Source organism: Mandrillus leucophaeus, unplaced genomic scaffold (genome assembly GCF_000951045.1).
Source record: "Mandrillus leucophaeus isolate KB7577 unplaced genomic scaffold, Mleu.le_1.0 Scaffold106, whole genome shotgun sequence".
Lineage (NCBI taxonomy): Eukaryota > Metazoa > Chordata > Mammalia > Primates > Cercopithecidae > Mandrillus > Mandrillus leucophaeus.
This window is the reverse complement of record NW_012098765.1, coordinates 3,080,133-3,100,639: the sequence shown is the minus strand read 5'-3', so window position 1 is coordinate 3,100,639 and position 20,507 is coordinate 3,080,133. Positions and strand designations below refer to the sequence as shown.

General features: G+C 39.3%; 1 protein-coding gene across 5 annotated transcripts; it reads right to left on the bottom strand.

Moving 5' to 3' along the window:
• Window positions 1–2,373: 2,373 nt before the first annotated feature.
• Window positions 2,374–20,234, bottom strand: ZNF780A (zinc finger protein 780A). Of its 5 annotated transcripts, XM_011983933.1 has the most exons (7): window positions 20,201–20,234; window positions 19,447–19,517; window positions 18,558–18,708; window positions 14,109–14,162; window positions 12,461–12,587; window positions 11,202–11,297; window positions 3,338–5,580 (listed from the first exon to the last, which is right to left on the bottom strand). In XM_011983933.1, exons 3-7 carry the CDS (start codon window positions 18,558–18,560, stop codon window positions 3,887–3,889), a joined length of 1,974 nt encoding a protein of 657 aa, XP_011839323.1. In that variant the 5' UTR covers window positions 18,561–18,708; window positions 19,447–19,517; window positions 20,201–20,234; the 3' UTR covers window positions 3,338–3,886. The 5 variants fall into 5 exon arrangements, with proteins under 5 accessions (XP_011839345.1, XP_011839336.1, XP_011839323.1 ...); XM_011983955.1 differs by lacking the exon at window positions 18,558–18,708 and having other exon boundaries at window positions 2,374–5,580; XM_011983946.1 differs by lacking the exons at window positions 18,558–18,708; window positions 20,201–20,234 and adding an exon at window positions 20,088–20,197 and having other exon boundaries at window positions 2,374–5,580.
• Between the last annotated feature and the right edge of the window lie 273 nt (window positions 20,235–20,507).

Genomic DNA, 20,507 nt, shown 5'->3' with positions numbered 1-20,507 from the left:
GACCCATAAAGGAGTTGTGCTGGGTTAATACCCAGGGAATCTGTTGAGTTCAAAAAATAAAGTCAAAGAGAATCAATACAAAAAAGATGAAACTGGAAATAAAAAATAGGAACATAAGACTAGAAAGCCAAGTTTTATACAGCCTTGTTTTGTAAGATTTATAAGATCATTGCATTAACAAAACCTGAAAAATGTTTAGAAAATTATAATTTTACTTATGATTATAGATGCAATTAAATGTTAAGAAATAGAATTAAGTAGTCTATCAAAATAATAATCTGATAAGGGTATATTCACAAAAAGAAAGCTATCAATATAAATTATATAGATTTTTAAATGCACTAGAATAAAATCACAAAGGATTATTACTGATCTTTAAAAAAGTTAATCTCTCTAATTCGTGATGCCACAATGGTATCATGTTTTATAGCTTGATTTAAAGACTTAATTTTTTTCAAAGTTTATCAACAGCTCATGTACCAGCCATGGTATAGGTGCTGGTGATAAATGCTAAACAAAAACAAGGTTCCAGACAAAACAATCTTAGCTCCCTGAATAAACTAGAGGGTGCTAATTTTGTACTGAGTATACTCTTAGCCTTATGACACAAGTTGACTTATGTTGACACCTTAATGGCATTCATTTTTAAATAGTCTATTTCAATTTTCATTTTGTATTCAATCCAGAGCTAAAATACGTATGACTATAAATTTTCAGGGGTCACAAAGTCTCTCCGTAGATTACTTAACCCACTACAAACTAGAGATTTATAATGGACTTATGGCAGTTACCAGCTTACCCAAATGATCAAACTTAGTTTCACTAATGCAAGGACCGGTACTTAAATGTTTTCTGACAGTAAAACATGACATACAAATAGCCTGCAAAGTATTCTTCCCCAAAATGTTTAATCTGACCTAACAGTGCCCCTGGACTCAAATTCCCTTGTACAGAATACGCAACAAAGAGAACATGGCTAAATGACATTATAAAGAAAGAAATCTAAACACAGACAACTTTCCTGGGCTAGTCAAAATTCAATCTCATTTTTTTTTTTTTTTTTTTTGAGACAGAGCCTTGCTCTGTCCTAGGTTGGAGCGCAGTGACCGGATCTCAGCTCACCACAAGCTCCGCCTCCCGGGTTTATGCCATTCTCCTGCCTCAGCCTCCCGAGTAGCTGGGACTACAGGCGCCCCCCATCTCGCCTGGCTAGTTTTTTTTTTTTTTGTATTTTTTAGTAGACACAGGGTTTCACTGTGTAGGCCAGGATGGTCTCTATCTCCTGACCTCGTGATCCGCCCGTCTCAGTCTCCCAAAGTGCTGGGATTACAGGCTTGAGCCACCGTGCCCGGCTTCAATCTCATTTTTTAAGAATGAGGAGATGGATCAGGCCTTTTCAAAACTATCAAGCAGATAGTCAGGGTCTGTGAAGTGTGCCAAAGAAATAATCCCCTGCACCACAGACCATACATTTCAATCCCTGTATCTTTAACCTACTTGTTAAGTTTGTCTCCTCCAGAATCGAAGCTGTAAAGCTACAAATTGTTCTTCAAATGGAGCCTCAGATGCAGTCCATGACTAAAATCTACCGTGGACCCCTGGACTGGCCTGCTAGCCCATGCTCCGGACATCGAAGGCACCCCTCCCGAGGAAATCTCAACTGCACAACCTCTACTATGCCCCAATTCAGCAGGAAGCAGTTGGAGCAGTCGTCAGTCAACCTCCCCAATAGCACTTGGGTTTTCCTGTTGAGGAGGGGACTGAGAGACAGGACTAGCTGGATTTCCTAGGCCAACTAAGAATCCCTAAGCCTAGCTGGGAAGGTGACCGCATTCACCTTTAAACATGGGGCTTGCAACTTAGCTCACACCTGACCAATCAGGTAGGAAAGAGAGTTCACTAAAATGCTAATTAGGCAAAAACAGGAGGTAAAGAAATAGCCAATCATCTATTGCCTGAGAGCACAGCGGGAGGGACAATGATCGGGATATAAACCCAGGCATTGGAGCCGGCAATGGCTACCCTCTTTGGGTGCCCCCCCGGCCTTTGTATGGGAGCTCTGTTTCCACTCTATTAAATCTTGCAACTGCGAAAAAAAAAAAAAGAATGAGGAGAAATGTTCTAGGTCAGTGGCTCTCTAACTCTGGTTAGTATCACAATCACCTGGGGAAATAAAAAACATGAAGGCCCAGACTTACAAGCTAAGGCTTAAGCCTCTGTAGCTTTTGAGAGCCTACATTCATACGATTTCCAGGCTACAATATACTAAAGAGAGAGAATCAAATGCAATGCAGATTCTGCAATGGATTCTCCTTTGAATATGAATAGCTGTAAAAGATGGTTTGGAAGCCAATGAAGAAATCTGAAAATGGAATATTACAGAATTATGAATAGTTTCCTTAAGGGTAATTATGGTACAACGGCTATATGATTTTGTCTTTATGTTTGGGTGATACACATGTTGATTAAATAAAGGGTAAAGTGTCCTGATGTCTAAAACTTATTCTCAATGGTACAACAAATATACAAAAAATAAACGTGCAAATTTGTCAATAATTTTGAATCTAGGTGGGGGTATATGGTTGTATATTTGACAATTCTTTCCAAACCCACAAGTATCAACTAGGTTTACCATCTTTTATGGGCAGGATTTGTGGTATCCCAAAGCAATTACAATAGTAACATCAAAAATCACTGGTTATTGATCACCATGATAGATACATAACAATGAAAAAGTTTGAAATATTCTGAGAATTACCAAAATGTGACATAAAGACATGAAATGCACACATGATGTTTGGAAAATGGACCTGATCATCTTGCTTACCACAGGGTTGCCACAAACTTTCAATTTGTATAAAACACAATAACTGCAATGCACAATTCAGTGAGGTATGCCTGTATCTGGTAAAGTATTTCATAGGGAGTATATTGTGAACATAACAACTACCCTATATTCCTCATTCAAAGACTTTCTCACAAGAATTATCTTCTCCAAACACTAAGGTATTTAGTGTGGCTATAAAACGCCCCACATTCCTTACACCCAAAGATTTCTCGGAAGTATGAATACTCTGATGTTGAGCAAATCCCAGGCCATGATGACAGTTCTTCACACATTCTTTTATGTTCACAAGATTTCTCATCAATATGAGCTCTCCGGTGTTGAGTAAATTTTTCATACACAGTGAAGGCTTCTCCACACTCCTTATAGTCATAAAATTTCTAACGATTATGAATTTTCTGATGTTAAGAAAGCTGATAATCCACAGTAAATGCTTTCCCACATTCCTTACATTCTAGGGTTTCTCACCAGTATGAATTTTAACGTGTTGAACAATGTTTGAGCTACAACTAAAGGTCTTCCCACATTCTGTACATTCACAGGGCTTCATACCAGTATGAATTCTTTGATGTGCAGTCAGGACCAAACTAAATCTAAGTTTTCCCACACTCCTTACATTCATAGAGTTTCTCACCCGTATGAATACTCTGATGTTGAATAAGGTTTGAGCCACTATTGAAGGCCTTCCCACATTCCTCAAATTCAAATGGCTTCTCGCCAGTGTAAATGATCTGAAGTCCAGCAAGCTGTGTCAGAAAACTAAAGGCCTTTCCACATTCTTTACATTCAAAGGGTTTTTTTTTACCAGTGTGAATTTGGTAATGTTCAGTAAGTTGGTAATGATATCTAAAGGTCTTCCTCCACTCCTTACATACAAAGAGTTCCTCACTGGAATGAATTTTGTGATGCTGAGTAAGGTTTGAACCACGATTGAAGCCTTTCCCACACTCCTTACATTCACATGGTTTTACACCAGCATGAATACTCTGATGTTGAACATGGTTTGAGACACGATTAAAGGATTTTCCACATTCCTTACATTCAAGATGGCTTCTCACCTGTGTGAACATTCTTATGGCGATTAAGCTGGGTGGGAAGACTAAAAACCTTTCCACATGCCTTACATTCAAAGGGTGTCTCACCAGTATGCAATTTCTGGTGTCGAATAAGTTGCATATGAAGTCGAAAGGCTTTCCCACACTCCTTACATTCAAAGGGTTTCTCACTAGTATGCAATTTCTGATGTCGAATAAGGTGCATATGAAGTCGAAAGGCTTTCCCACATTCCTTACATTCAAAGGGTTTCTTTCCAGTATGAATACTTCGATGTTGATTAAGATTTGAACCACGACGGAATAATTTCCCACATTCCTTACATTCAAAGGGTTTCTCACCTGTATGAGTTTTCTGATGTTGAGAAAGTTGTAGGTAAAGTCTAAAAGCCTTCCCACATTCCTTACATTCATAGGGCTTCTCACCAGTGTGAATACTCTGATGTTGAACAAGGCTCGAGCCACGATTGAAAGCCTTCCCACAGTCTTTACATTCAAATGGCTTGTCACCAGTATGAATTCGAGAATGTTCAATAAGTTGGCAATGATATCTAAAGGCCATCTCACATTCCCTGCATACAAAAGGTTTCTCATTGGAATGAATTTTCTGATGCTGAATAAGGTGTGCACCACGATTAAAGCCTTTACCACACTCCTTACATTCATATGGTTTTACGCCAGCATGAATACTCTGATGTTGAGCAAGGTTTGAGCTACGATTAAAGGACTTCCCACATTCCTTACATTCAAATGGTTTTTCACCTGTGTGAATGTTCTTATGGCGATTAAGCTGGTTGAGAAGACTAAAGGCCTTCCCACATTCTCTGCATTCAAAGGGTTTCTCACCAGTATGAATCTTCTGATGTCGAACAAGCTTTGTCAGAAGAGTAAACGCCTTTCCACATTCTTTACATTCAAAGGGTTTCTCACCAGTATGAATTTGGCAATGTTCAATAAGTTGGTAATGATATCGAAAGGCCATCCCACATTCCTTACATACAAAGGGTTTCTCATTGGAATGAATTTTCTGATGCTGAATAAGGTGTGCACCACGATTGAAGCCTTTCCCACACTCCTTACATTCATATGGTTTCACACCAGCATGAATACTCTGATGTTGAACAAGGTTTGAACTACGATTAAAGGACTTCCCACATTCCTTACATTCAAACAGTTTCTCACCTGTGTGAATGTTCTTATGGCGATTAAGCAGGGTAAGAAGACTAAAGGCCTTTCCACATTCGTTACATTCAAAAGGTTTCTCACCAGTATGAAATTTCTGATGTCGAGTAAATTGTATGTGAAGTCGAAAGGCTTTCCCACACTCCTTACATTCAAAGGGTTTCTCTCCAGTATGAATACTCTGATGCTGAAGAAGATTTGCACTACGACTAAAGTATTTCCCACATACCTTACATTCATACGGTTTATGTGTATTGCAAATAAGAGAAGCATGAGAAGTATAAGTAGGCAGTTTTTCACAGCTGATCATCTTTTGATTGATATGTCCTTCTTGATACCCCTGTAGTCCCTCAAATCTTCCATATTCTGAGTAGTTTCTAAAATAAAAGGCCTCAAGGCCAAGAGTTGTACTTATGTGCTTTATAACCTGTTCGGGTAAATTTACTTCAGAGATGTCATTTTCTGGAGATACTTTCTCAGGTCCATATTTTGACTCCAAATCTGAAAGAAATGAAGAAAGCAAACCTATTTTATTTTCCTATAATATACATGCAAAGTCCTTTCATCAACTGAAACCATCAATTCAAACCAATAAAACCTTTATTGGTTTTATTAGCTAAAACCAACAAAGTTGGTAGATAGAACCTTTCTCGTATCACTTCTGTTTCCAGTGGAAGCAAATGCACATCTGAGCCAGCCTGGTTATGTACATGTAAAAATAGGAAAATGAACCACCGAATGTTGATCCTAACTAGGTCGACTATCTGTTGAAACATATTGATATGTTCTATAGGACTTAAGACCATGAGACCCATAGCTTCATAGTCAGTAATTAGAATGTCCAGGATACAATCCAAATATACTGGCATATACAAGAAAATTTCAACTCACATTAGAAAAGAAAATCAACAGCAGCATTCTGCCAGGTGCCTGGGGATCACTCCACCCCTATTTACCATAAGAACCAGCACGTAAAACTGGGGGGCCTAAGGTCAGGTCCACCAGACCCAGCTCTGTGCCCAAGTCCCCAAGCATACCATCTGGGAACCTGGGGATCACCCTGATCCATCTACCACCTTTGCTACCTAAGCACTCGTCACAGAGGCCTGAGGTCAGACCCATATAACCTGCTGCTACCTCCACAACTGGCACCCACCTGTACTCACAACTGGATGTTCTGTGGACTGGCTCACCCAGCCCATCACAGTCACCTCCAACACCAAGCACTTACTGCTTGGGAGCCAGAAGTTTGTCCTGTTCACTACTACTGCCACCACCCATGCCACACTTGCTGCCCAAGAGTCCAAGAACCCATCCACCCACCCAGCATACCATTATCATCCAAACCACAAGGAGGCCAAAGAATCAATGTGCCTAGACACACCAATACTAGTGCCAGCACAGACTACCCTGGGGCCCCAAAACAGGCATGTCTGGACTGCTACTGCCACCACCAGAGTCCAAGGACTTGCCTACCTAGTGTCCTAGTGCTAGGCCATTCTTGCATTAAAGGAATACCTGAGACTGGGTAATTTACGAAAAAATGAGTATTAACTGGCTCATGGTTCTGCAGGTTGTACAAGCATGGCGCTGGCATCTGCTCAGCTTCTGGGGAGGCCTTAGCGGGCTTTTACTCATCAAAGAAGGCAACACAGGACAAAGAATGTCGCACAGCAAGAGAAGGAGCAAGAGAGAGAACAAGGAGAAGTGCCATATACTTTTAACAACCAGGTCCTGCAAGAACTCACTTACTATTGTGAGGACAGCACCAAGGGGGTGGTGCTAAGCCATTCATGAGAAATCAACTCCCATGATCCAATTACTTCCCACCAGGCCCCATCTCCAACACTGGGGATTACATTTCAACTTGAGATTTAGAGGGGAAAATGCCTAAACTGTATCACTTCTCATCCCCAATAAAACTTCACCATACCCTCCACTAACCATCACAACCAAAACCAATGAAGAAATCACACACACCAATGACACTGTTTACAGTCAAAAAAAAATCATAACACTACATAACAACACTACTGCACACACCCAGAATCAAAGCGAAAATGCCCTATCCAACCCTATTAACCATAGATACATCTTTAGGAAAAAAGCCTCCCCTACAAAAGCAAATTCAAAAAAATGAGAATAAACACAGGAAGTAACAAAAAAAAAAGAAGGAAACATGACATCTCCACAGGAACATAATAATTCTCCAGAAACATTCCAATGGGGGGAAAATGTTATATCCTAGCAAAATAATTCAAAAATAATTATATTAAAGAAGCTAAGCGAGATACAACAGAATTTGGAAGAACAATACAAAGAAATCAGAAAAAAAAACAAAAAACAAAAAAAACCCTCAGGATAAGAAGAAGAAATTTACCAATTTCATTATAAAAAAGAACCAAACAGAAATTCTGAAACTGAATAATTCATTGAATAAAATATAAAATACATTCAAAATCTTCAACAACAGACTAGATCAAGTAGAAGAATCTCAGAACATAAAGCCAATTCTTTTGAAATAACCCAGTCAGACAAAAACAGAAAAAGAAAAAAAGAAGAAGAAACAAAGACCCTATAAGGGACATCATAAAACAACCAAATATTTGAAATTTTGAGGTCCCAGAGATGAAGAGAAAAAATAAAGGAAAGAAAATCTATTTAATGAAATAATAGCTGGAAACTTTCCAGCTCTAGCAAGAGATGTAGACATCCAGATATAGGAAGCTCAGAGATACCCAAATAGATAACAACACAAAAAAGGCTTCTCCATGGCACATTATGGTCAAAATACAAAAGTCAAAGACAAAGAGAGAATACTAAAAACAGCAAGAGAAAAGCATCTAGTTACTTACAAGGGAACTCTCATCAGCCAAATAGCAGATTTCTCAACAGAAAGAAATGAGAGAGAATGAAATGATATATTCAAAGTGTTGAAAGAAAAAACTTGCCAATCAAGGATACTATCCTTAGCAAATTATCCAACATAAATGAAGAAGAAATAATCTTTCCCAGACAAAAGCTGAGGGTAGACCAGCTCTACAAGATATGCTTAAGAGTCCTACACTTAGAAGTGAAAGAATATCTACCATTGTGAAAACATACAAAATTATAAAATCCACTGACACAGCAAATACACAAATAAGGAGAAAGAACTCAAATGTTATCCCTATAGAAAACAACCAAACCACAATGATAAAAAATAAAAGAGAAAGAAAGGAACAAAGGATATACAAATCAACTAGAAATCAATTAATAAAATGACAAGAATAAGCCCTCACATATCAGTAATCACATTGAATGTAAATTGATTAAACTTTTCATCTAAAAGATATAGACTGGCTGAATGGATTAAAAAAAAAAGTGACCCAGTTATATGCTGCCAACAAGAGACTCATCTCACTGGTAATATGGATTGAAAGTAAAGGAATAGTAAAAGATATTCTATGCAAATGGAAACCAAAGTGAGCAGGAATAGCTATATTTATATCAGACAAAAAAGATTTTAAGTCAAAAGCAGCAAAAAGAGACAAAGAAGGTCATGGTATAATGATAAAGGGATCAATTCAGCAAGAGGATATAATAATTCTAAACATACTATAATCCCAACACCTGAACACCCAGATATATAAGGTGAATATTATTAGATCAAAAGGGAGAGAGATATACTCCAGGGCAATAATCACTGGGGACTTCAACACCCCACTCTGAATTAGACAGATCATCTAGATAAAAAATTAACAAAGAAACATTGGATTTAAACTGCACATTAGACAAAACAGGCCTACCAGACATTTACTGAACATTTCATCAAATAGCTACAGAATACACATACTCTCATTAGCACACAGAACATTCTCTAGGATAGACCATATGTTAGGATGCAATTCTTAACAAATTCTTCAAAACCAAAATTATACCAAGTCTTTTCTCAGACATGGAATAGAACAAGAAATCAGTAACAAGATGAACTTTGGAAACTGTACAACACATGGAAATTAAACAACCTGCTCATACATAACCACTGGGTCAAGAAAGAAATTAAGGAGGAAATCAAAAAATTTCTTGAAACAAATGAAAATCAGAATTCAACATAGCAAAACCTATGGGATACAGCAAAAGTACTGCTAAGAGTGAAGTTGATGGCAATAAACACCAACATTGAAAAAGTAGAAAGATTTCAAATAAACAATCCAATGAAATCAGGGCAGAACTAAATAAAATACAGACTAAATAATACAAAAGATCAATGAAATGAAAAGTTGTTTTTTAAAAAACATAAATATAATTAATAAACCACTAGCTTGACTAACCAAGAAGAAAAGAGAATAAGCAAAATCAGAAATAAAAAAGGAGATATTACCACTGACACCACAGAAACAGAAAAGATCATCAAAACAGAAAAGCTGAACAGGCCAATAATGAGTAATGAGATTGAATCAGTAATAAAATGTCACCCAAAAAAGAAAACTCCAGGACTGATGACTTCCCTGCTGAATTCTATCTACCAAACTCTCAAAGAACTAATAATACCAATTCTCCTCAAACTATTCCAAAAAATTTCAGAGAAGGAAATTCTCTTTAACTCATTCTATGAAGCTGGCATACCATGAAACAAAAACCAGACAAGGAAGAAACAAAAAAAGAAAATAGTTCTAACCTAATGGCACGTGAATGCCTATGTTTATTGTAGCACCATTCATAATAGCAAAGACATGGAATTAACTTAAATGTCCATGAATGGTTACCTGGCTAAAGAAAATGTGGTACATATAGCCCAAGGAATACTACGTAACCATAAAAAAGAACAAGATTATGTGCAGCAATGTGGATGGCACTGGATGCCATTATCCTAAGCAAATTAATGAAGGAACAGAAAACCAAAGACTACATATTCTCACTTATAAGTGGGAGCTAAACACCGAGTACACATGGACACAAAAAAACAGAACAACAGACATCAGGGCCTACTTGAGAGGAGAGGGTGGGAGGATGAAGATCCAAAAACTACCTATTGGGTACTATGCTTATTATCTGGGTGGTGAAATAATCTGTGCACCAAACCCACCACAACGTGCAATTTACCCATATAACAAACCCACACATGTACCCCTTGGACCTAAAATAAAAGTTGGAAAATAATAATTAAAAATAAATAAAGAAATGGTGCTGGAGCAACTGGATATCCATATGCGATAGAATGAAACCAGACCCCTATTTCTCACCATATACAAAAATCAACTGGAAATGGATTAAAGACTTAAATGTAAGACTCAAAACTACAAAACAACTAAAAGAAAACATAAAGGAAGTGCTTCAGGACATTGACCTAGGCAAAAATTTTCTGGTTAACACTGCAAAGGCACAGGCAGCAAAAACAAAAACAGATCAATGGAACTGTATTAAGCTAAAACGCTTCTGCAGAGCAAACGAAAGTATCAACACAGGGAATAGACAAAATCAAATGAGAGAAGTTATTTGCAAACTATTTCTCTGACAAGACTCAAATAACAGCCAAAAAAAAAAATCCTATTAAAAAGTTGGCAAATGGGCTGGGCACAATAGCTCATACCTGTAATCCCAGGAATTTGGGAGGCTGAGGTGGGCAGATCACCTGAGGTCAGGAGTTCAGGAACAACCTGGCCAACACAGTGAAACCTCATCTCTACTAAAAATACAAAAATTAGCCAGGTGCAGTGGTGGGCACCTGTTATCCCAGCTACTTGGGAAGCTGAGGCATGAGAATTGCTTGAACCCAAGAGGCAGAGGTTGCAGTGAGTCAAGATCACATCACCGCACTCCACACTGCAGGACAGAGAAAGATTCCATTTAAAAAAAAAAAAAAAAGTTTACACTGGGAAAAACAGAGGGAACTTACTCCACTAAAAGGGGAAGGAAATAAGAGAACAGAAATTAGGTGGTTAGTAAATGATGAAGTTCCTTGGTGACGGCTTCTGCTATAATCTTTACTTCCTTCCCAGGTCTTGGGCATTTTTATCCAACACAACTTAGGTCATCGAAGAAAGTTTTTCAAACCACATCTCAGGGGTGTGACTCCTCTCTGAGCACATGGCTGTCCGGGACAATGATGGCTTCCCCCTGCCTGCTTTACCCTCACTTACCTGGATACCATCTGTTTGTTTCTTTCCTTACAACCATCCAGGGCTCTTGCTCTTGCTCAAGTAACGTAATCACATCTGGTTTAGAAATGGAACTTCCTGCGTAAAAGAAATGACACATGTAGAATTTTTTTAATACAAAATTTTTTTTTTCCAAATCTTTGTGACCTGCTTAAACTTATAATAAATTACAAGTCAAAACAATATTGAGAAGAGACTTCAGATAAGAGTGAGAGGTTGAGTAAGAGAACTCTTTTCTAACTCAGAATCTTATCCCTCAAAAAGACGGATAACTGAATGGCTGAGAGCAGGAAACTTCAAGCCAGACTGCCGTGTTCAAATCCTGTCTCTGCTACTCACTAGCAGTATGACCTCAGGTAAGTCATTTAAACTCTGTCCTTGAGTTTTCCCAGCTCTAAAATGGGGATGATATAACACCTATTTTATAGGATTGATACTAAGACTAAATAAGTTAATATAAGTAAAATACTTCTAACATTGCGTGATATACAGTAGCACAAAGTCAAGATTATGTTTATTATTGTCATTTATTTTGCATCCTTAGACATATACAGCTCACTCAGTATATTCACTCAATGAAAATACATAAACTCCATAGCCTGAAACTTTCAGCTACAAAACAAGTAACGCAATGTTTATTGAAGGAAATGAAATGCATTCACTTCAGTGTTAAATGAATTTCTGTCAACCCAATCAGTGTATGTAAATAACAGACATTTTTGTTTGTCTGTTTTTGTTTTTCAGACAAGGTCTCAGTCTATTGTCCAGGCTGGAGTGCAGTGATGGGTACAGCTCACTGCAGCCTCAACCTCCCAGTGATCATAGAGGTTTCTTTGATAGAAAAATTCAAGACACTCTTCTCCTTACAGGTGGGCCAAAAAAACAAAAACAAACCAACAAACAGAAAATCTACAGTAATTCTGACATCAAACATAACATGAAATCTGGTTCTTAGACAGTATCTTTCAATGAACGTACAAGATTTCAAATTCAGCCCCATGGTCATGGAGAGAGAGAGGCAATTACAGAAAGGACCAGTGTAATGGAGGCCACTGTGGAGTAGGCAAGATACAGGGGCTCAGGGAGGTGCCTGTTTTCAACCCAACAAATCTCAATCCATTCCTTTGGGAACAAGAAGAAGGAATTCAGCCACCTCTTAAAAGATAGCCCTGAAATTCACGGTGAAGAAAGCTGATATTCCAGAGAACAGACACAAAAATAACTGGGACCAATGACCTTACCCAGTGAGATCAGGTGGCTGTAGTTCTCCAACATCACGTCCCTGTACAAGGTCCTCTGATCAGGCTGCAGGCACTCCCACTCCTCCTGAGAGAAGTCAATGGCCACATCCCTGAATGTCACTGATCCCTGAAACCACAAACACATGTATTATGGTGAAATTGAAGAAAATTGTTTCAAGATGAAAGGAGAGGAAGTGAAGGAGTGTACTGTAAGAAAAAAGCAATATGGAAATTCACAGAGTGCCTGCACATTCTTCAAGAATCCTGCTGCTGGCTGAGCATGGTGGCTCATCCCTATAGTCCCAGCTACTCAGGAGGTCGAGGTGGGAGGATTGCTTGAGCCCAGGAGTTTGAGACTAGCCTGGGCAACATAATGATATCCTGTCTCTGCAAAAATTAAACTTTAAGTAACTGTGTGTGGTATCACATACCTGTAGTCCCAGCTACTTGGGAGACTGAGGTAGGAGTATCGCTTGAGCCCAGGAGTTCAAGGCTACAGTGAACTGTGATCACGCCACTGCACTCCAGCCTGGGCCACAGAGCAAGACCCTATCTCAGAAAAACAAACAAACAAAAAAGGTGGGGGTTGCATACAACTGAAGAATGTTCTTAATCCTCAAGCTCATTATGGTATGAGATGATAGCAAAAGTATTTTTTCTTGTCATGACAAATGATTTTTATAAGCTGCATGAAAGTCAATATAACTGACATATTAGATTTATTCATTTTTTTCTATTTATACATTGAGGATGGCCAGGGCCTCTAAGGATTTTCCCAATTCTGATAATTTTTTTTTTTTTTTCCTGAGACAGAGTCTCACTCTGTTACCCAGGCTAGAGTGCAGTGGCACGATCGCAGCTCACTGCAACCTCCACCTTCCAGGTTCAAGCAATTCTCCTGCCTCAGCCTCCTGTGCAGCTGGGATTACAGGTGCGTACCACCACAATAGGCTAATTTTTTTGTTGTTGTTTTTGTTGTTGTTGTTAGAAGAGATGGGGTTTCACCATGTTGGCCAGGCTGGTCTCAAACTCCTGACCTCAAGTGATCCACCACCCGCCTCAGCCTCCCAAAGTGCTGGGACTGCACGCGTGAGCCACCACTTCCGGCCAGAGAATCTGTAATCACCTATCATTCATGCCTTGAATTATCTTCTCCCTGTTACTGCCCACTGTCCTCACTGATCATTTTCCTAAAAGCCTCATAAAGCAGAACACCTTGTCACACTTGCAGACTGAGGCCACTCACTACGGAATTCGACCTTAGCTACCTGGAAGGCTCCAGTCTGTGAAGTTTCAAAGTGTTCCCAAGTGTGGTCAATCATCTGTAACTTATCAAACCCATAAGACCCTGTTTCCCTGTGGGGACTGATTCCTCCACTGTTCCAATATTCTTTCTGACCAAGGTCTGAGCACAGAGCACAGACTGAATAACCTGTTCAAAGAAAACATCAAAGCCAGCAGGAAACAGAGGTACAAATAGGAAGAGCACTGACTTTTTTTTTTTTTTTGGTCACCAACCTTCACTATAATGGGACAAACTGGGGTGTAAGATCATAGATCCTAGGTAAGAAGCTTCAGGTTAAATAATAACAGTCACCTAACCCGAAAGTCACCATATTTGAAGGAAAAGAAAGAAATATCAACTTACATGGACCATGTTTCTAGAATTACAAAATTGGTCAATCTTCCTCGTGCTTCTCCCCTGGAAAACAACAACAAAAAAAGGCCATAATTAAAGCTGTGTCTCAATGTTCTCAAAGCATTGAAGCAAATAACTATTTTATTCTCCATTCCTATTTCTCAACTACTCCTGCTAACATGCACACTTCCACCACCTCCCATCACTTCCCTTGTCCCCACACACACTTTCTCACAAATAAACTGGCAGTGAACAGGTGGAGTGTGGATGAAACCAAGCTCTCGCCTACATCCAAGGCAACCTGCGGCAGAAGCATGAATGCTGAGCACAGGCATTTCTGCCTTGAAGTTGTGGCTTCCAGCCAGTCCTCCATTCTTGGGATACCTATCTTGGCCTCGGACTGGACCTCTGATCCTGCCCTAAGCAGATCCCCCTCCCCTAGTCCCACCTTTCAGAGCTGAGAAGGGATCGCATCATCCAATCCAGAACCTCTTTGTGAAATCAGGATTGGGTGCAGTGGGGCAAGGCATGAGAACTGGAAAGGAATAGACAGAATTGCAAGGGCAGTGTTCAGCATTCTGAGCTCAGCAAAAGCCAGTTGGTTAACACAGTTTAGAACATCCACGTAATAGAATACATGGTACTCTATGATTAACAGAAAAATTAGATTACAAAACAGGATAATATGATTACATTTGTAAAATATACGTATATAGAAATATTAATAAAAAGACTAACAGACATCAATAGAAAAAAATTTAGAAAATTATATGCATGTTAAGAGTTCTCCTCTGTGTAGCTCCAATTTTCTTCTTTTTGCTTAAGAAGCAAAAAGGTGTGGCCGGGCACGGTGGCTCACACCTGTAATCCCAGCACTTTGGGAGGCCAAGGCAGGCAGATCATGAGGTCAGGAGATCGAGACCATTCTGGCCAACATGGTGATACCCCGTCTCTACTAAAAATACAAAAATTAGCTGGGTGTGGTGGCACATGCCTGTAATCCCACCTACTCGGGAGGCTGAGGCACGAGAATCGCTTGAACCCAGGAGGCAGAGGTTGCAGTGAGCTGAGATCACACCATTGCACTCCAGCCTGGCAACAGAGCGAGACTTCATGTCAGAGAAAAAAAAAATTGTAACTACATCCAGGCATTAACTTGGAATATTTATAATTATATTCACATATATATATATCTATACACACACACGTGTGTATGTATGCATCTCTATATATGGACATACGTAAATGTATATACACATTTCTTTCCTATGAGGAAACTTCTCCAAATTAGATGAAAGACACTTTTTATTTAGATATCTCCCTTTGAACTTGGGGGGAAAAAATCAGGATAATCTAATGAGCTGTTGTTTTTACTTAATGAGTTTGTTTCCTTTATTTTCCAATTCTTGACCATCACTAAGATGTCTATGTTTTTCTATGTATGTTGGAACAATTTCTAGAAAAAATTTTCTGCAAGTCCCCAACCAATGTCTTGTATGCATTAATGATAGTCTATCTCTACTTTTGAAGTAAAAAATAAAAACAGAGTTATCAGGAAAAAAACCTGAGCCTGTCATGAGGTTCAACAAGAGGTTAATGTGACTATAAAAAATAACATCAGGTAGTTCTAATATCCTTTAGCTGTATCTCACCAATATAATTAGATATTCTCATTATCAAGATTCCTCTTCGAATGAACACAATACAGATAAGTGGCATATGCAAACTATGTGAGAAAATTTGTGGAATATACACCACCATGCGTGGTTTCCTTCTTCACCAAATAACCAATTAAAATATTATTTTAGATATAACTCTTATAGAATGCCTTTAGATATGATTCTTACAGAATTCTTATATAAAAACCCTATCTTAGTATATGGGATTCATATACAATATAACAATTTCTTTTCGGGGGGCAGGGGTGAAGTCTTGCTCTGTCACACGGGCTGGAGTGCTGTGGCCTGATCTCAGCTCACTGCAACCTCTGCCTCCCAGGTTCAAGCGATTCTCCTGCCTCAGCCTCCTGAGTAGCTGGGATTACAGGTGCCTGCCACCACCCCTGGCTAGTTTTTGTATTTTTAGTAGAGACAAGGTTTCACCATGTTGGCAAGGCTGGTCTCAAACTCCTGACCTCAAATGATCTGCCTGTCTCAGCCTCCCAAAGTGCTGGGATTACAGGTGTGAGCCACCGTACCCCGTCTCATTAACATTTTCCTGAGTATTATTGCTCATAGCATGAATATTGCTTAATGATATATCAAATATTCTTCTTTTCATAATTCCTTATAGACATCATTTTATTTACCTGCATAATACTCTATCACTTGAGTCTAATATGATTAACTTAATGATTTCTGTATTACAGAACACTTAGTTTATACAAGATCATTTACAATGTCATTCCAGATATCACAATCTTTTGATTCTAGACCACGGTTTCTCACCCTAGGCACTAATGACATATTGTGCTAGATAATTCTTAGTTGGGGGAGTGGGGAGAGCTATCCTGTACATAATACAATGTTTAGCAGCATTCCTGACCTCCATCCATTAGATCTAAGTAGCACCCTCCCCGACATCATGACAATCAAAAGTTTCTAAACATCACCCCAGCTGAGAAACAATGTTCTATCTAGATCAATGGATCCAAACCTCATGGGTCACATAAATTTTTTGATAATCTTATGAAATGATACACTATTTCTCCCTCTAAAACCCACATTTATAAATTTCTATAATACTTCAATATTTTATTTCAAGAGCTCTTGGTCCCTGAGACCATAAATGGAGTCACAAGAACTCAGGTTAAGAATTTCTGTCCTATATTCCTTACAGAAATAGGAAAAAACAAAAAATGCAAAAATTTGTATAGAACCACAAAAGACCCAAATAGCTAAAGCAATCTTGAGCAAAAAGGAACAAAGTTGGAGGTATCAAACTATCTGACTTCAATATATACTACAAAGCTATAGTAACCAAAACAGCAGGGTACTGACATAAAAAAAGACACATAGACCAAAGAAACAGAATAGAGAGGCCCAGAATAAATCCGTATATTTATAACCAACTGAGTTTTGAGGAGGGTGCCAAGAACATACAATGGGGAAAAGACTCTTCAAAAAATACTACTGTGAAAAGTAGGTATCCATATGCAGAAAAATGCAATTAGACCCTTATCTCAAACCATTATACAAAAATCAACTCTAAACAGATTAAATACTTAAATGTAAGATCCTAAACTATGAAACAAATAGAAGAAAACATGGGGGAAAGTTCTATGAAACTGATCTGAGCAATGATTTTTTTTGGGATATGACCTCAAAAGCAAAGGCAACAAAAGCAAAAAAGAACAAATGAAATGATATCAAGCTAAAAACCTTCTGCACAGAAAAGGAAACAATCAACAAAGTGAAGAGACATCTTGTAGAATGAGAGAAAATATTTGCAACCATATATATAAGAGATTAAGATCCAAAATATATGAGGAAGTCAAACAACTCAATAGCAAAAAAAAAAAACCTGATTAAAAGATGGGCAAAGGACCCGAATAGGCACATCCCAAAAGAAGACATAAAAAATGGCCAACAGTATATGAAAAAATACTCAACATCACTAATCATAAAGGAAATGAAAATTAAACCTGCAATAAGATATTACCTCTTACCTGTTAGGGTGGCTACTAGAAAGACAAATGTTAACAAGTATTGGCAAGAATGTAGAGAAAAGGGAACTCTTGCACACTGTGGGCAAGAATGTAAATGGGCACAGCCATTATGTAAAACAGTATGGAGGTTACTCAAAAAGTTAGAAATACAACTACCATATGATCCAGTAATCCCAATACTGGGAATATATCTCCAAAGGAAATGAAATTCGTATGTCAAAGAGATATCAGCACAGCCATGTTTATTACAGCACTATTCACAATAGCCAAGATATGGCATCAACCTACGTGTCTAACAATGAATGAATGGATAAAGAAAATGTAATATATATGCAGGTATATATACACAAGGGAATACTATTTAGCCATAAAAAGCAGGAAATTCTGTCATTTGCAAAAACATGGATGAGCCTGGAGAACATCATATTAAGTGAAGTAAGCCAAGCACAGAAAGACACATGATCTCACTCATCAGCCAAATCTAAAAAAGTTGATATCACAGAAGTGGAGAGTAGAATGGTATTTACAGATCTGGGATAATGTGGGTGAGGGAGGAAGGAGGGCAGTGTTGACTGGGGAAATGTTGGTCAAAGGATACAAAATTTCAGGAAGAGAAATAAGTTCAAGAGATCTATTACACAAAATGGTATCTACAATTAATAGCAATATTCTGTAGCCTTGAAAAATGCTAGGAGAGTGGATATTAAGTGTTCTTACCACAAAAATGATAACTATGTGAGGTAATGCATTGTTAATTAGCTAGATTTAGTCATTCCACAATGTATACATACCATAAAACTTCATGTTGCACATGATAAATACATACAATTATATCTGTCGATTTAAAAAGAATTTCTGTCCTAGATCATTTGAGCACCTCACTCATTTTCTTAATATACAAGCAGCCATCGCAATGAATCACATATTCCCAATGTTCCTGTTCTATAGAGAGTCAAGGGAATGACTTAAAATGACTACATAAAGACAACAGTTAAAACATATTAAACGTTATTATATGCCTATCTCTGCTCTAAGGGGCTTTACGATATTAATTCATTCTCATGACAGAACCAACATTCCAACCCAAATACTCTGTATCCACTCCCCTATTCTTAACCACAACAGTGTATTGCCTCTCACAGTACACACACACACACACACACACACACACACGCCCAAAACACAACGGAAGCTGCCAAACCTCAGAGAGATCTGGCAAGTATAACAAATATCATCTCATGGACTCCCTGGAAAAATCCTGGCTCTTGTTGATACCAATTTCTGTGCGGTCAGTTTTCCACTCCCGAATGCCTCACAGACTAATGGAAATCATCCAACCATCTCCATTCTTCCCTGTTTTGAAAAGGAGGTCTGTAAAGACCAACTGACGTCTGGTGTGGGATTCCACCTAAACACTAATCTCCGCCTTCCCAAATATGGGTCTAAATGGAGTTTTAATATTAACTACTGGAGGTGTATTTCCATACCAGCTTCGAAAAAGGGAGCGCACAGGAAGGTGTGAACGATTTGCCAAATGGTTTTGTGAATATTAAGTGGAAAGGTGAAGGAGGGTGCACGAATTAATTTGCATATCCCCCTAGATTCACTGAAAATTTACGGGATCTCAATATTCTAAAATCAAAAACGCATTTCTTGAGCAAATACAAAGCACGAACTCACCCTTGACTTTTAGATGTGCAGAAATAATGCTCTCATCTTCCTCCAGGTGCTTCTTTTGGATAATAACACGACTGGGGAAGGGTACGGCAAGCGTGAGACTCCAGGTTTTTCTTGGAGCGCAGACTAAGTTTGAAAACACCCTCCCAAGCCACAATTTCCCTCACTTCACACGAAATAGGAAGGAAGTAAAAGAAGGCGGAATCGGTTCAACCAGTACAACCAGTTTGGAGCTGCTTTCTGGGGACAGAGCTCTGAGGACGCTGTGGTTCTCAACATGCAGCTAGCCGCCCTCCTGGGGAACAGTCGGGGGCACTTCTGCGCTTTCTTGTGTAAAGCTTCATTCTTGGCTCAATATCTGACCTCCCTACTGGGGCCATTGCTCTGCAGCAGTCCCCGCAGCTGTGAAGGCGAAAGAGGGAGGAAGCAGCAGGAGCTTGCGGGCACCAGCATGTTGACGCTTACACAGCCCCAGCAAAGTGCGCTGCGTCCACACGCCTTCCCGGGCCTGTGTATAGGGCCTCACGCACACACTCACACAGTCCCCTCCGTCACTCATGATCTCACAATCCCCCTCCTCTGATGCCCGCGCACACGCACGCCTGGGGATCCGACAGATCCCGTCTGCGCCCCGGGGTTCCTACTCTTGAGTACCTCCCTCTAGCCCACCCGCACTGTCGGGTCAGTCAGGCTCCAGCCCCAGTCAGCAGAGACCTCCCGCAGCCACGGATCTCGTCCTCTGATGTGAAGACCTCACCCCACTATGTCGTCGACCCCTGGAGACCGGAAGTGAACTGGCGCGGTGGCCGCTGGGAAATACAGTCCTGAACAGAAAAAGCCTCAGAAGCCTTGAGCTCTGAGCCTCTCAGGTTGATCCCACCATGCTATAAAAGGGAGCCGAGCCTAGTGGATTCGTGGGAGTTCCAGCCCGCGGGGTGCACAGGTTTCTGCCTTGGGCGAGGATCCCCATCTGAGAGGAGCGTTTCCCTCTGGAGCGTCAGTATAACTTGCTTTTTCTCTCCATGGAGAATGCAAATGAGCAGAACTTTTAAAGAAGAAAGAAG

Coding starts and splice junctions, on each gene's coding strand:
- ZNF780A (XM_011983933.1), bottom strand. Junction 12,588..14,108: donor ATTCTAGAAACATGGTCCAT/GTAAGTTGATAT, acceptor TTGTGGTTTCAG/GGATCAGTGACATTCAGGGA. Junction 5,581..11,201: donor AACAAACAGATGGTATCCAG/GTAAGTGAGGGT, acceptor CATTTCTTTCAG/ATTTGGAGTCAAAATATGGA.